This window comes from Siniperca chuatsi, linkage group LG10, assembly GCF_020085105.1.
Source record: "Siniperca chuatsi isolate FFG_IHB_CAS linkage group LG10, ASM2008510v1, whole genome shotgun sequence".
Classification (NCBI taxonomy): domain Eukaryota; kingdom Metazoa; phylum Chordata; class Actinopteri; order Centrarchiformes; family Sinipercidae; genus Siniperca; species Siniperca chuatsi.
This window is the reverse complement of record NC_058051.1, coordinates 15,333,082-15,348,115: the sequence shown is the minus strand read 5'-3', so window position 1 is coordinate 15,348,115 and position 15,034 is coordinate 15,333,082. Positions and strand designations below refer to the sequence as shown.

General features: G+C 38.0%; 1 protein-coding gene across 3 annotated transcripts in view; it reads left to right on the top strand.

Moving 5' to 3' along the window:
- Positions 1 to 14,769, top strand: part of cpne5a (copine Va) — an 83,273-nt gene extending 68,504 nt beyond the window's left edge. For all 3 annotated transcript variants that reach the window (XM_044212311.1, XM_044212310.1, XM_044212309.1), the window contains 7 exons: positions 183 to 229; positions 1,538 to 1,719; positions 3,280 to 3,407; positions 7,402 to 7,504; positions 11,233 to 11,290; positions 11,473 to 11,546; positions 12,516 to 14,769. In XM_044212311.1, the coding sequence (XP_044068246.1) occupies positions 183 to 229; positions 1,538 to 1,719; positions 3,280 to 3,407; positions 7,402 to 7,504; positions 11,233 to 11,290; positions 11,473 to 11,546; positions 12,516 to 12,704 (781 nt within the window). In that variant the 3' untranslated portion in view covers positions 12,705 to 14,769. The remainder of the gene's footprint in view (positions 1 to 182; positions 230 to 1,537; positions 1,720 to 3,279; positions 3,408 to 7,401; positions 7,505 to 11,232; positions 11,291 to 11,472; positions 11,547 to 12,515) is intronic.
- Positions 14,770 to 15,034: the final 265 nt, after the last annotated feature.

Genomic DNA, 15,034 nt, shown 5'->3' with positions numbered 1-15,034 from the left:
ACCTGATTTGATCCTATGTTGCACAGACAATAAAGGGTGTTTTATCAAGACTGTTTTGGGTTTCATTTTCTCACACCTCAGAGTACAGTGAAACCTGGGAGAGCCTCATTAAACTGCAGCGCTGAGTTTTCCTGCCTCTCTTTTTTGTTAACAGCATCATTTCCCCAATTCATCTGTTTCAGGACGCAGATTCACTTCACAGTGGCCATTGATTTCACTGCATCAAATGGTGAGTGTTTTGCCTACCATCACCCTGTTCTGCTTCCATTTGTCCTCTGATGTATGACTATGGCATTTTCCATGAATCAGAGAGCGGGCTGGAGTTTTCTCCCTGCTTGTAATATTCTTTTATAATAATATTCTTTAATATCTTTTTCTTGGTATACTTTTTTATTGAAGGGTTCACATGGTCAACAAAGTCAAGTACACGCAATGCATGTACTGTCTCCATGCTCCTTCTCTACTCCTCCACCTCCACCTCCTCCTGACTCTAAAACAAAACAGAGAACATCCAACCCTATCTTTTCTCGTAAAACCCTAATCTCTGAAGTTAGTATATTTCTCTAGTTAGAGGTCCAAATAGTCAGTGCTGGAATGTAACTAAGTACATTTAGCCAAGTACTGTACCTAAGTACAATTTTGAAGTACTTGTACTTTACTTGAGTATTTCCATTTTATGCTACTTTATATTTCTACTCCACAACATTTCAGAAGCAAAGATTGTGGTTTTCAACCCACTACATTTATGTGACAGCTTTAGTTAGTAGTTACTTTGCAGATTCTGATTGTTAATACAAAACATAATTTACTAATAAATTATGATGTATTATTATACATTATGCTACCCAACAGCATATTAAGTAGTTATAATTAGCCCCACCTTTACCAGCTGCAACATTAACATGATGCTTACACATGAATGCATCAATAATTATAATCAAGTAATATAAAATACTGTATGTTATCTGAAATGGACCATTCTGCATAATGAGTACTTTTACTTTTGTACTTTAAGTATATATTTTGATGCTAATACTTATGTTCTTTTAGTAACATTTTGAGTGCAGAACTTTTATTTATAACAGAGTATCTCTACACTGTGGTATTGCTACTTTTACTTAAGTAAAAGATCTGAATACCTTTTCCACCACTGCTAATAGCCAACCAGTGGCTTCCATATACATTCAAACATTTCAATGTGATCATTCTGAAGGTATTTTAATCTCTCTGTTTCCCCTGAACTGCATGTAATATTTTGACTTGTTACTGATTCATGCCAGTAAAAAAGGGAATCCTGTAAACTAATATCTGTCCAGAAGTGTTCAAAATGTCACTGTAACTTTAAAAACATGAACAGGAAAATATAAACGTTGAATTCCAGTGTTGCTAATAACCCAGATAGTCACATCGAGCCCCACCTCAGATTCAGAACATCTAATTTAGTCTCAGTTCACTCATGTTTCTCTAGTTGCAGCTGTCATTTCGGTCTCCGTCTGATGGTTTGCATCACTGACTCAGACTTCTCTTGTCTTGGAAGGAAATCCGTCCCAGTCCACTTCACTGCACTACATGAACCCGTACCAGATGAATGCCTATGCCATGGCCCTGAAGGCAGTGGGAGAGATCATCCAGGACTATGACAGTGATAAGATGTTCCCTGCCCTGGGATTTGGTGCTAAGCTGCCCCCTGATGGGAGGGTCTCCCATGAGTTCCCTCTGGTGAGTAAACTATGGGGTTTTATTTCAGACACTCAGGTTGTAATTCATATGAAAATTATTTTTTCCCTCCCCGTGGAGCTTATCTTTGAGTGTGAGCACTCGGATGTGTTTTTATATTTTCTCCAACATGTATGGATAAGCATGTTTTCTTGTGCAATATGGATGTGTGCATTTTGAGATGAATGCTGCTACACCTCTGACATGCATAATTCAGAGTGAATTCCATTTACCTTTTATAGTGCAAATTAGATTCTGTAAGGCTGAAAGATTCTTGAATCAATTTGGTTTCTCTCAGCCAGCTAATGTGCTCTGGCTGCTGCATAGTACAGCCTAATGAGGAGTCTGTGTACAGGGTAACGTCTGCATGACTCCATGTTTCCATTAAAATTTGCAAATGAAGATTCATCTCACCATATAATTAAAGCCTCATTCTTTCATGCTCCAGTCTTTTAAGTGGGTTTAAAAGTAAAGTTACAGTCCTGGGTGAAATATTTGTTATATATGTTTGGTTAGAAACTTGCCCTGTAGCTAGGGAAGCTAACCTTTGAAGAAAAGTTTGACAAGCACATCTCTGCAAAGAATGTTTTCAAAATGTCATTCAGCCCTTAAACTCCACACTACATCTTTTATGGTGGAAAAGCACTGCTGCACGGACCTCTATGGGTTGCAAGATATAAGTCTGATGAGCCTGCACACCCTTGATCACAGCTGCTACATCACTGCTGTACTGTGTGTGGAAAGACCATCTAGTCACAACTAGTCTGATTGATATCTTTTTAATCTCTGTTCATCCAGTACAGAAACCCGGAAGTGTGTTACGCCTTCAAAGCTGTCTTATTTACACCCTCTTTGTTATTTATTTTACACAGTCAGAATAGAACATTTTTGACAAAATGCTGACTAACTTGTCAGTTAACAAGATACATGAGTGAATAAGACCCTTTTGCAGTTGTTGTTTAATGGAGGCTAGCTGCTTCCCTCTACTTCTAGGCTGTTTTCACTCATTCACTACACACTCATTCATTCACTCAGTCACTATTCACGCACTAGGAAATGACTACAATATATAGTGTGTTAGATGACAAAATCAGAAACAATTATGGACACTACTTTGGTCATTCCTTTCATCAGTCATCTATATTTTTCTTTTTTCCATGTCTGAGTAATACAGTTTTCTCTGTTAGCATCAATTATACATTACTTTTTAACATACATTGTGGGATCACTGAGTTCACTATAAAGCGTACAATAATTCTCACTAGAAAACACTTCAAAGCACACTATAGTCGACTATATATTGAATATCTAACAATTACTGACACAACTTTAGTCTTTGTGCTTAGTTAGGCTAAACATGTCCCAGATTCATATCTGTATTGAACGCAAGGAGATTAAATTCACATCAGTCCTCTCATTTGAGACTGTAAACAAGCTAGTTTCCTAATACATAGATGTCAAAGTGTTTAAAGACCAACTTAACCGCAGCTGAAAATCTTGTTTTTGCTGATCACCAGTGGTTTAAATCCATTCATGTTTTTTTTTTTTGTTTTTTTTTCTCAGAATGGCAACATTGAGAACCCGTACTGTAACGGCATGGAGGGGATTCTCGAAGCTTACCATCAAAGCCTTAAGACGGTTCAGCTGTATGGACCCACCAACTTCGCTCCTGTTGTTAATCATGTGGCAAGGTACAAGTACAAATACCTGTCCCAGTGAGCACAGTCGTCCTTTCTTTTAGTCAATCTGTAAATAATCTTCAGGAGGTAGACATGCCGTAAGAGGTATTAAAGTTGTAATCCTTAAAGGGACAGTACACCCCAAAATCAAAAATGCATATTTTTTTTCTCTTACCTGTAGTGCTATTTATCCATCGAGATTGTTTTGGTGTGAGTTAGCAAGTTTTGGAGATATCAGCTGTAGAGATGTCTACCTTCTCTTGAATAGAGTAGAAATAGGTGTCACTTGGCTTGTGGTGCTCAAAGCCCCCCAAAAAAATACGTTTGGAAAAACTCTACAGCAATGTCTCTTTCCAGAATCATGATCCGGTCACTCAAGATAATCCACAGACCTTGTAGGAAGTATTTTCTTTCCACCGACCTACACCTGCCAACCATATCACCGTGCAGAAGGAAGCGTGCATCTACTCATTTTGTGGATATTAGTTTATAGCTAATTGATACTGCTAGCTCACCTAGCCCCACTGAGCTAGCTATCGTTACAGCTCAGCCGAGGAGGACGCCTCTCACCCATGAGTAGATGCATGCTTCTTTCTGTGCACTGATACGGTGCTCTTCATCTTCTCCTTCTTGTTCCATTACTACCTGCAATATTTCATACTGATCAGCTGTCAAACAATGTCAAAAATTACCGTTGTCTTGCGCATTTTTGATGAACAATAGCGGCCAGTGCTAATCTCATTGATAAACACATTGCCTTTCCTGTGACTACTTCATAATAAAAGTCAACCCGTGTTTCATCAGTTAAATGCTGTTAATGCAATGCTGCAACAACCAGGAAATGTTGATAACTTAACTTACTTACTTAAGTTACAGCAATTTTTCTGGGAATGTCGCCACCGACAACCAGTTTGTAGTACTGGAAATGCAAGTTAATAAAAAGATTAATATCTATGTACACATTTACAGATGTGTCTACACATTTACAGATCGATGTATGCATTTACAGATGTGTCTACACATTTACAGATATATGTACGCATTTACAGATTTGTCTATGCATTTATAAATCTCAGTACACTTGCCAAATCTAAATACAGATTTGGAGATTTTTTTTTTTACACATTTACAAATCTGATTACGCACACACAGATTGAGATATAGTCACACAACTCTCCACTCACATTTGTAAGTAGTTCTGCTACAATAATGGCCCCATAGTGAGTGATGGTTTCTCTTTGAATTGAGCAGAACTAATAAAGGGAAAATAAACAATCTGCTGCCAGGCTGAGATGAATCGAAATGGTAATCAGGCATTTGTGGGACCAGACATTTTAGAGTGCAGGTGCTACATTGCTTTTTAGATGTCTAGTGTGGTGAGAGTTTTAAGGCAAGGTGGCAGGATTGGCAGTGGACTTGTAAATGGATTCATGTTATGTAGCCTTTCATCCACGTGCTGATGAGTCACATTGTTCAATAAATGAGCTTTACTGTGAATGGGGCACCACATGTTTTAATTCACAATTACAAACTTCCTGTCATTGCAAATGGAATAAATGCATAAAGTGAATGTGTGTGTCTACAAATGGGGCTGTACCATTTTAAATACACAGCAGACGTGATTTGTTGAAAATGGTCTTTTTTAAGATTGAAACAGTGGTGAAATTATAATATGGCACAGGTGCACACTATCATACTCCTGACCTGTGTTCTAATAGTGGACTCTCATACTCAAGCTGGGTCCCAGTAATGATGACTCATGACATGGCTTGGACTTGAATATTAATGACTCACACTTGGAATCAGGTTTGTGCACTGTGGACCTGAATTTTACATTAGATTTTCAGCATTTACCTGTATTTCTAATTACCCCATGAAGTAACACTTATATTTAACCCCCCGTTTTGCATTTATAAGCAGTATGTATATCATAATGTATCTTGCAACACAACCACTGGTAGATGGAGTTTTGTCAATGATTGAATGATATTGATAACTTAATGTCATAAGGGGTGCTGTATGGAGGTAAGTGGACCCAAAAGCAGATGACGAGGAAGCAGTCTCAGGGAAAAGTAGCCGGATGACTACCGTGTTTATTGTGGGGTGGTATGCAGGCAAGTACGGGCAGAACAGTAAGCAGACAGGTAATGAGCAGACAAAAGGCAGATAAGTACCAGCTAGTATAGGTGAAAGCAGGGGAGTGAGTCAAAGGTGGGAACACAGTTCACAGGGGAGCAGGCCAAATCCAAAAATCCAAAATCCAAGAATCCAGAATCCAAACTACAAACAAGGTCCACAGGAGAACAAAAAATCCAATACAACCTCACGATAGATACGCTTAACAGGAACAACACCATGTGTACAACGATGATCCAACACTGAACAAAGAAAAAACCAAGACTAAATACCCTAGGGGAGGTGAGATAACGAGACACAGGTGCCAACAATCAAAACTGGAGGGAAAACACAGACAGGAAGTAAAAACATAGAACATATTAGACATAGACATACAAGGGAAGAAGAATACCACCAAAATAAACCAGGAAGTGACAATACCAAAACTACCACACTTAAACTTACAATTGTAACTAATAAACTAGTTTTGCTTTTACAGATGTAAATTTGGAGATTCTGTATGTGTTTGCTAGGTACCTTTAGTAACTTAGACTTTAACTTATATTTTACTTATATTCCAACAACTTGGAATGAGGAATAATGTGGGGCTCTGGTTAAAACACAAGGCTACTGCAACTGGTTTGTTTTCATCTGAAACAGCCAAAGAGCTTTATGTTACTTGTTAGGTTGACAGTTTTATTTGCCATAACAGAAAAATATCCTTCCCCAAATAAGACGATACATACAGACACCCTATCAAGTCCCGTTCACTACCCACACAGACACAAAAGAATAAAAAAAATAAAAAGATAACAAGATAAGAAAAAAGTCCCCAGCAGACATCTTTGCATTATTTCAAGGAATAAAAATGATTAATAAAATAAAAAAGGATTTTATTCCCAATAAAAAATTTCACATTATGGCTTTGAATAGTCGGGGTTGAAAGCAATCGGAGACTTTCTGCATTTATAAAATTCCACATTTACTGCAGGTTTTGCATGCAGCACAAGTAGAAAGCCGATTCATTAATGAAAGCAGAATACATACTAGATACAAGATGCACAGCATGATGTTAAATGTGCTAGTTCTGTATTCTCATCTATGAATCTTAATCTTGAAAATGTAGATTATCTATAATACAATATTGTGTTTGGTGCTACAGTTATTACTCTGCTAATGTGGTCAAACGTCTCTAGTGAGTGTGGCCCACATTTTTATATGGCAGATGGGGAAGACAAATGTCTCTTTAATCTCCATAACACCAGTCATCACTCTTGCCTTTGTCACTAACTGGGCACGCTCTTTGATTAAAATGTCAACGCCTCACAGTCAAATTCACCAAACTGAAAGCAAAAGTAAAGGCTGACCTCTGACCTGTCCTTGGCTCTCACAATTATCTGCCCCCAGCTCATCAAGTCTGGTCAATCCAGAGCTAGGCAATCAAAAATGCTCTGAAAGAATAAGACTGCAGCACTTGCATAAACAGTTTAATAAATTATTCAAAGACCAGCCAGCGATGGGCGATTGAAACTAGGCCACACTCACTGTGGTGTCTCTGAAGGGTTTCGTAATAGTGTCTTCGTAATAGACCTCTGAGACATGAAGAGCTATACAACATATTTTACTTCTTTACATGTCTATATTAAGCTTTTGTGTCACACGCTGGGCGGAGGGCGAGTTTGTTTCGGAAGACCATGTTTTTTTTTAATGTTTTTTTTATCTCTGACACAGTGGCTGCTGCTATGCTGCTCTTAGAAACCAAGCCAATCTCAGAGTTTTATGTAAATCCACGAACATGTAGTCTGCATCTGTTTTCAACTTTTCTTTACTCGAACATGGTCTGTGTGTTACGGCCTTAAACCACTGTCTGCTGATGATTTCTCTGTTTCAGTTATGCAGCAGCAGTGCAGGACGGATCTCAGTACTTTGTTCTACTCATCATCACTGATGGCGTCATATCAGACATGGCTCAGACCAAGGAGGCCATAGTGAATGTAAGTGCTGCTCTAACACTACTCTCTCTCTCTCTCTCTCCCTTCCCCTCAGCTCTGCAGGGCACTGCCATTGCAGGTGCTTTTAGCTACTGTGGCTCTTCTCTCAGACTTTCTGTTACATTGAGGGGTTTATAAGCCAGTGGCGCTAGATTTGAGGATTTATGGGATGTTTTCTGCTCCACTTGTCTCAGTGCTTGGGTGCTCTGTTTGTCCAATATTTTTCCTTTTTATTGAGACCCTTAGGCGGCTGAGGGGCTCAGCTGAGATTCACTCTTAGGTCACTTTATTAGAGGCAAAGGTCTTATCCAGTGCACCATCTGAGGTACCTTTTTGGTATAATTTTAAATGATTGTGTTTCTCTTATGCATGTGCTGCATATTTTATGTGTCTTGTGAAAATACTGTAGCTCATTTAAAGTTGGAATATGGCTGCAATGATAAGACACTCAATGGCTACGCACTCAGTGAGTCATCATCGACCAGGTAGACTCTGACAGCAGCACGGTGCTCTGACCCCCAGCAGACTGGGTTTAAAGGGAATTTGCGACTGTTAATCAAACCATTCGAACAGCCACACCTTCCTTTTAAGATCTTGTCTGCTGCTCTGCACTACTCGGCCCGAACCTGCCGTGTCCTGCTGCCACCTCTCGCCTCTCAGTTTGGACCTGGCTACTCTTTCTTCTGCCCATAGAGCAAAGGGCTGAAACTGCTTCACTTGGCATTTAGCCTTTAGCCCTGGAGATATGACGATAGAGTTACGTGCAACCCTCATTTCTGCACTTTTGATTTCTTATTTGTGCTCTCTGGTGCTGTGGTTTATCTTTAGAGATATCTATAAGGATTGGACATATATCTGTTTGTAATATTACAAATACTGCTGCTGACCAAACCGTACTTGTCCTGTTTATCCTGGTTTACTTGTTCCCCAAACCAGCACAGCTTAGCCTCCAGTGACTAATATGTCCGCACATCTAACAGGACAGCCTTTGAGGAAATCTTTCCTTTCATATTTTTCCTTTGAGCTCCAAATTTAATTTTAGGATTTTGAATTATAAAAGAGGTACTCTCTCCGACCTGGTAGGCCAAAATATAAATTAATTTGTGCCCAGGTATTAGATTATGTCTCCGGTTATCAGTTTGTTGTCTGGATATGAGGCTGGCTCGACCACTAACTTCATAAAGCCATGAATATTTTAAAATTTAGTGACACTTACAGAACTGCTTTTCGCATAGCTTAACTCTATATTCTGAATCAGCAAAGAAAAGTTTCACTTGTCTGGACACTTACTGACTGAAAAAGGTCCACAAGAAGAGATACTTTGCCACTGAATGTATGTATTTTGTCACATTTTTGTCACATCTTGTTTTAACAGATTCCTAATCAAGTCAGCAGGTTTAAATGTATGTTATTAAAATTAACTGCAGTCTAATCCAGTCTTAAAGCCGCTATAACTACTCTTTTTCTCACTGTTCTCACCACTGACCTCTTCAACCCCACATGCATTACAAACGTTTGCTGTACAGCCAAACTTTGTTTAAACCTAAAGAACATGATGCATGAGACATCTAGAATTTTTTCATTTGATGGAATGGTGCAGCCATAAAAAACATGGAGTCTTGGGTTTGAATATTTAACTCAGGGTAAACATTTTTGCTTCAATAAAGAGCTTGAACAAACTGATTGATGCACTGATGATTTTTTCACCTTTAAAGTTACTTAAAGACGCAGTGAAATGAAAAATACATTTTCCAAGTTCTAATCATGTGTTATTTGTTCATTTATCTCTTGTTACATGCTAAATATATGTAAAAATAAAAAACACTTGAGTATTCTTCATAGTAAAAATCCCCCTCTTTTCTCGTGAAAATATTCCTGATGACTTAGCTTGAGTAGCTTGCAGAGCAATATCATAGTAGGAGGTGAATGTTTGGATTTCAGCTGGCAAAATTTTCCAAAAACGTGGCTTAGGTCTAATTTATTAATTTCACCCGTATCCTTCTCCTGATCTAACAATGCGGATGAGGGAGGTGTGGGAATCCTACAGCTTCATTTCCCGCTGTATTTAATAAGCCACGCCCACTTTTGATTGATCCAATCACATCTAAATTATATGATTTAAATCTAAACTCCTTGCACATGTCTGTTTCACTTGGAAATATGTCACATTACAAAAGCTAAAGACGCTCCAACGTCCGCTTCACTGTGACTTTAAGAGGAAATTAAAGGGGAAAATTGGATTTGACCGAACAATCTGGATGCAAAAGTATTAGCATTTGCACTGGAAACATCTATCTACCAGAGACACAGAAATTATTTCAGTGCCAATCTTCTCGCCTCTTGGTTATTGTGAACAATGGGGCAAAAAAGTTGGTATATTCCTTTAAAGATTAATTCAGTGTTTATTTTGAGAACAGACTTCTGCTATCAGTCTCTGTATTTTTATTGTGGTTCTGTGCTTTGAGAGGAGGAAGTATCTGCTCAGACGGATAGATGGTGTAGTGCGATCCCCTGAGTGACTGCAGTACAGGCAAAGTAACAAATGGTGTAGGCTGAATAATTCAGCTTTGGACACAGAATCTGATCTGGCATTTATAGGTATATGCTTGTGGGATCCTCTGCTGCTGGAAAGGGGCAAACAGAATGTATGTATTTTGTGTGGGAGAGCAAGACGTCATGAGGAATGAGCCAGGTGGATGGAAATATAAAATGGGAAAAGAGATGGAGGGAGACATATTATATAGAACATGGAGGGTGGTACTCCTCCATCTATTTACTCCTATCTGTGACAGGGCTCTCCCTTCGGGAGGTTTTTCCAGGAAAGCTGACCTACTTTTACCCCTGTAAAAGCATTTCTACCACAAGCATATATCATTCATTCATGCCAGAGCATTTACATTCTCCACATCAGGACTGGTTTAGGTTCAGGTAGTAGAGAAACCTGTACACCTTGGAAGATAAGCCATATTAAATCTTAATTAACCTAAACCTAAATGTTATTTATTTAGTTTTGTTTAGATTGGAATTAAATAGGCAGGACATGTGGTTTTTCTGTTTTGACATTAACAGTATATAAAACATTTCTATATACAAACATCATGAATAAATAATGTTAGACTGAGTGATGTAAGTGTGTAGGATGAAGTAATCATGTTTTATGAATAAAGTGTTTGACTTCATTCATATTTGCACGTTAGTTATCTTTACTGTTTTTCAAATTCTGCTTTTATTTGTGCGCATTACTGTAAGTCAAGAATATTTTGTAACCTTATGTACTTTGGTATTCCACAGTACAAGAAGCCTGTAAAATGTGTACACTGTACAGTAGGTAGCTAAAATATTCTGTTATATGCTGTCTGCTGTAACAACCTTGGAGCCCCTGAGTTGAATAATGTATTTTGTATTTTCTCTCAGTCCCTTGACAACCCAAACTATGCAACATAATGTGATGTCAAACACAGTCAAGAAATTGCTATGATGCTATGTATCATTTATGTCTATCTCATTTTATCTTGTCCATTATTGTTTTTGTCTCTGGCATCTCTGGAGAACTGTGCTTGCAGATTAATACCGACTTTGTAGAATGAGAAGTGTATTGGGAGGAAAATACAAATAACTGTAACCCCTCCATACTCTGATAAAAACTGTCAGGCTTTTTTCAGAAAATACAGTAGGAACTCTTCCAGGCACCTGAGTGACATCTGACTGTTTGTTCTTCTTGTTCGTGACAGGCAGCTAAACTCCCCATGTCTATCATCATTGTTGGAGTTGGCCAAGCTGAGTTCGATGGTGAGAACAATAACTAAAGTTCTTCAGAGAACAAATGTATAAAAAACAGTGGAAACCAGTTTGTGGTCTGTTTGCATCAGGGCTTGCTCCCGACCATAACCATAACATATTTGGAATCAATTCACAGTGTGAAAATATTTTTTAAGTGCTATTACTTTTGATAAAACATCTTTTCTCTGTAGCCATGGTTGAGCTGGATGGTGATGACATCAGGATTTCCTCGCGGGGGAAGTTGGCAGAGAGAGACATTGTACAGGTGAGACATTTCTAATGTTTTGTCTAATCTCAGCTTGTCATGGGCAGGACACGGCAAATTTCTTCCAAAGGCATAGTGGTTGAAAGTTCTATGCTTATAGATGGCGACGTTTGTTTTATTACAAAGCAAGATATCTCAACAGCTACAGGCCAGAGTGTCTTGAAACATGGTATGCATAGATCAAGTCCTGAGAAAATTAATGATTTTGACAACCCCCTGGCCTTTCATCTTGAGCTGCTCTCAGGCCAAAATCTTTACTTTTGTACATAAGATATCAAATGGATGGATTTCAATTAAATTTACTGTGTATGTTCTTCACCTTGTCCTATACTCTTGCACCACAGTCAGGCTAAAATGTAAACTTTTCCAACAGGAATTCTCAAAATGTGATTGGCAAGTGTTTGAAAAATTAGCTGAACACATTCATGCTCAAAAGAGGGTCTTGACATTTTTATGACCGTCTGGCACCAGCATCAGGGTAACGTTAACATTTACTTATTTTTGAAGCCTCAGTATTGGTAATGCTCTAAAGCTTGAATTATGATTGTGCGTTAAGGGGTCATGACTTAAGGGGTCATGACTTATCTATGGAGCTTATGCACATTTCCTTATAGAATGCACCTCCTTAAAAACATAACTACACATCTGGTTTACGGCGGCTACAGACATACCAAGCAATCTCCACTGCAAATGTTTTGCTAAGCAAGGTGCCTGTGTATCTGTATGCGTCTTTCATTCACTGCGATCCCCACAGTGAATGAAAGAGCATAAATACGGCAAGTGCATGGCAGCAATGAGTAATAAGAAGTCAAGTATAAATAGCAACGTCATCTGTAAATTGTGTGGTCCAATGCTTTCATATTGTCAGGCGTAATGGGGCTACTAGCAGGGCTTTAGCCTGTTAGACTTGTTTTATACATGATACATTCTATTCATAAAGTCATAGATTTCTTTCCCATGTCACAACAGTTTGTCCCGTTCAGAGACTACATGGATCGCACAGGCAACCATGTGCTGAGTATGGCGCGGCTGGCTAAAGACGTATTGGCCGAGATCCCTGACCAGCTGATATCCTACATGAAAAGCAGAGGCATTAAACCTAACACCGTCCCACCGGCTTACTCACCCTGCGGCCACCCCCAAACCAACCCCGTCTGAGCCACACACAGCTCCACGTTGTGGTGGGGTAGGGGGTGGATGGGAACCACAACCGTCCTTCGGGTAAATGGAAACGCTTTCGAAGCCCTTTCATAAATATTAATCCGGCTAAACAAAAAGATGATGAGACTCCATTTTGTTTTGGAGCAATAAGACTGCTCTGGGGGAACCTGCTAATGATCAGGGAGTTTATTCTCTCTGAGTGCTTGAGGATGAGAGCGCTGAGATGAGCTCAGTGCAAAAGGAAGGTTTTAGTTGTTCGCTGTCAAACCTGTAAAAGTGGTGATGTAATGGATAGCAAGTAAACCCGTACAGAGAGCCTGTTGGAAGGCATAAATATATTAGAATGTGCCAGTGTGTATCATGTTTGTGATACCTTTTGGAATCGATGTGTGTTAAACTAGGAAATCATGTGTATACTAATTTATTTATTTATTTATTTATTGCAGAAATAATTTATTCCTTTGAGGGGGTTTTAAAGGGTGGGAATTAAAGTCATATTTTCCTGTAGTTTTCCATCTTATATTTTGTGACCAGTGTAATAAAATAATTCCCATTTCTACTTTGATAAAGACTGTAATATAAAAAGCATGTGATAAGACTTATTTAGCAGTTTATGAATCATTTTCACTGATGGATAATTTTTGATTGCAAGTTGTTATGTAGAGGACCTGCTGTGAGCTGTTGCCATACTGATTTTCCAGCACCATGTCTTATATGTATTTCTAATATTTATATTAACAGAATGCACTAATTACTGTCCAAATAAAAAGCACAAAGGTTATAATGTTAATAAGCTGAAAACCATTATTTTGAAAGAACCAACAGCTGCCACAATGAAAATAATGGAAAGGACCCCACATTATGTTTTCAGCACGACTTTAACATTGTCTTACACCATCATTTTAAACAGGATGACAACAAGAAGAATGTTTATAAGAAAATGACTATACTAATATATTAAAATGAATTTATATTTATCATGAAAACAGTATGTTTACAGAAAAATAGATGAATAATTCAAAACACATAGCTGCTTTCCCTGTTAGTATGCACAGAGATAAATTATACTGCTCAAGTCATTCTGCCATATCTGATTTGTCATCTTGCTGTTTGTGTTTCTTTCCATTATATTTATTGTGGTTGGACGTTATTTGTCCTGGATTTTGCTCGGTAATTTTAAAGGACCCTGCAAATAAACTTTTGAAAGACTGATGTCAACTGATACCCACTTTTTTCCCCCCTCTTAAATTGATTTGTTTCCCCAGAATGAAAACTGAAGTCACAAATCTTGCAACAGAGTCTGAGATATTTGGGTTTGGATTTTCTTTTTAATGATCTAAAGAATACAACAACTGATTGCACAAAACAAAAACAGTTACAAGTCAATTTTTCTGATTCATTCAATGTCTGATGTATGCATTGTGTTGACTGTGTTTTACTCTTTCAAATTAATGTGTGTTCCCAGATAACATTGTTTTACACTAATGCACAACAGCCCATTATATAACAAAACATCGGGATACTATTTTAATACCTAAGATAGAATTTCACTATTTTATTTTACGATTTAATTCAAGCTGTTCAATCTATTCACATTTGTTCACTGCATTTCTTTTTAGTGTCTGTGTAAACAATTTAAAAACAGTTACAGCCATTGTGACCCAGTTGTGTACATCCTCAAGTTCTCTATTTATAATGGCCATTATTTTCATTAGTATCTGTCAGTCACTCAATATCTCGATCCAAATGTGCCTATTATATAGAAACATATCCAAATTCAGTTACCCAGGTGTTATTCTGCCAGCAGCAGCAGGTCTCATGTTAAAGGTGTACACACAGAAAATGTTGGTGACGATAAAACTGTTGTAAAATTAGGACTATTACAGCCGCAGTGGCTGATACACATATTCTCAACCAGTGTTCTGTACTTTTTCTACTTACAGCTCTTCAATAATGATCTTTCAAATAATGAAAGTTAACAGTGTTGCTGAGCCTTGTTGTACAATATTCAAAGTCAAGACTTGTTTACAATTCAACTGTGGCTGTTAACGTTGCCTCAAGGAAAAAGTAAACATTCATTTTCATTAGGTTTCATTAAGAAATGAGTTTATCTTTGATCTGTTGTGTTTGTGCATTATTCTTTGTGCTTAGAGAGTTTCATCGCATGACACCAGAGAACTAACATTTGCAAAGATTTGTCCTGTTGTTCTCTGACAATGTGAAGCTCTGATTTCTCACTGTTATATCTTGTTTTGTTTTTCGTGCAAATGCGTTTACGTAATTCATGTTGCTTTACGATCTTTGTTAGCCATTTAATGTTCTTTGAC